General features: G+C 49.2%; 1 protein-coding gene across 1 annotated transcript in view; it reads left to right on the top strand.

The window, feature by feature from the left end:
* The window catches only part of LOC119587677, a 19636-nt gene that overhangs the window by 2658 nt on the left and 16724 nt on the right, over positions 1-254 (top strand). Inside the window, exon 3 of the mRNA XM_037936357.1 lies at positions 27-205. Coding sequence (XP_037792285.1) covers positions 27-205 — 179 coding nt within the window. The remainder of the gene's footprint in view (positions 1-26; positions 206-254) is intronic.

Raw genomic sequence — 254 nt, 5'->3', positions numbered from 1 at the left:
CCCAAAAGCCCCGTTTCTTAAAACAGTTCTTCTGTTCCCTGCGACGGCCACTGACTGCGGCTGAAGGACTGTTTCTCATCCTGCACAAGGACCGAGCCAGAGAGTACGGCATCCTCGACGCCCATCTACAGTGCGAATACCAAGGGATCACGAGAGTCGAGCAGAGTTTCGATAATTTCACGATATCTTGCGATCGTGAATTTCGGTGAGTGATAGGTATTAGGAAAATGGCTCTTTCGTTTTGTATATTGGCG

Source organism: Penaeus monodon, chromosome 23 (genome assembly GCF_015228065.2).
Source record: "Penaeus monodon isolate SGIC_2016 chromosome 23, NSTDA_Pmon_1, whole genome shotgun sequence".
Taxonomy (NCBI): Eukaryota; Metazoa; Arthropoda; class Malacostraca; order Decapoda; family Penaeidae; genus Penaeus; species Penaeus monodon.
The sequence above is the reverse complement of the archived record's forward strand: the minus strand, read 5'-3'. Positions and strand labels throughout refer to the sequence as shown.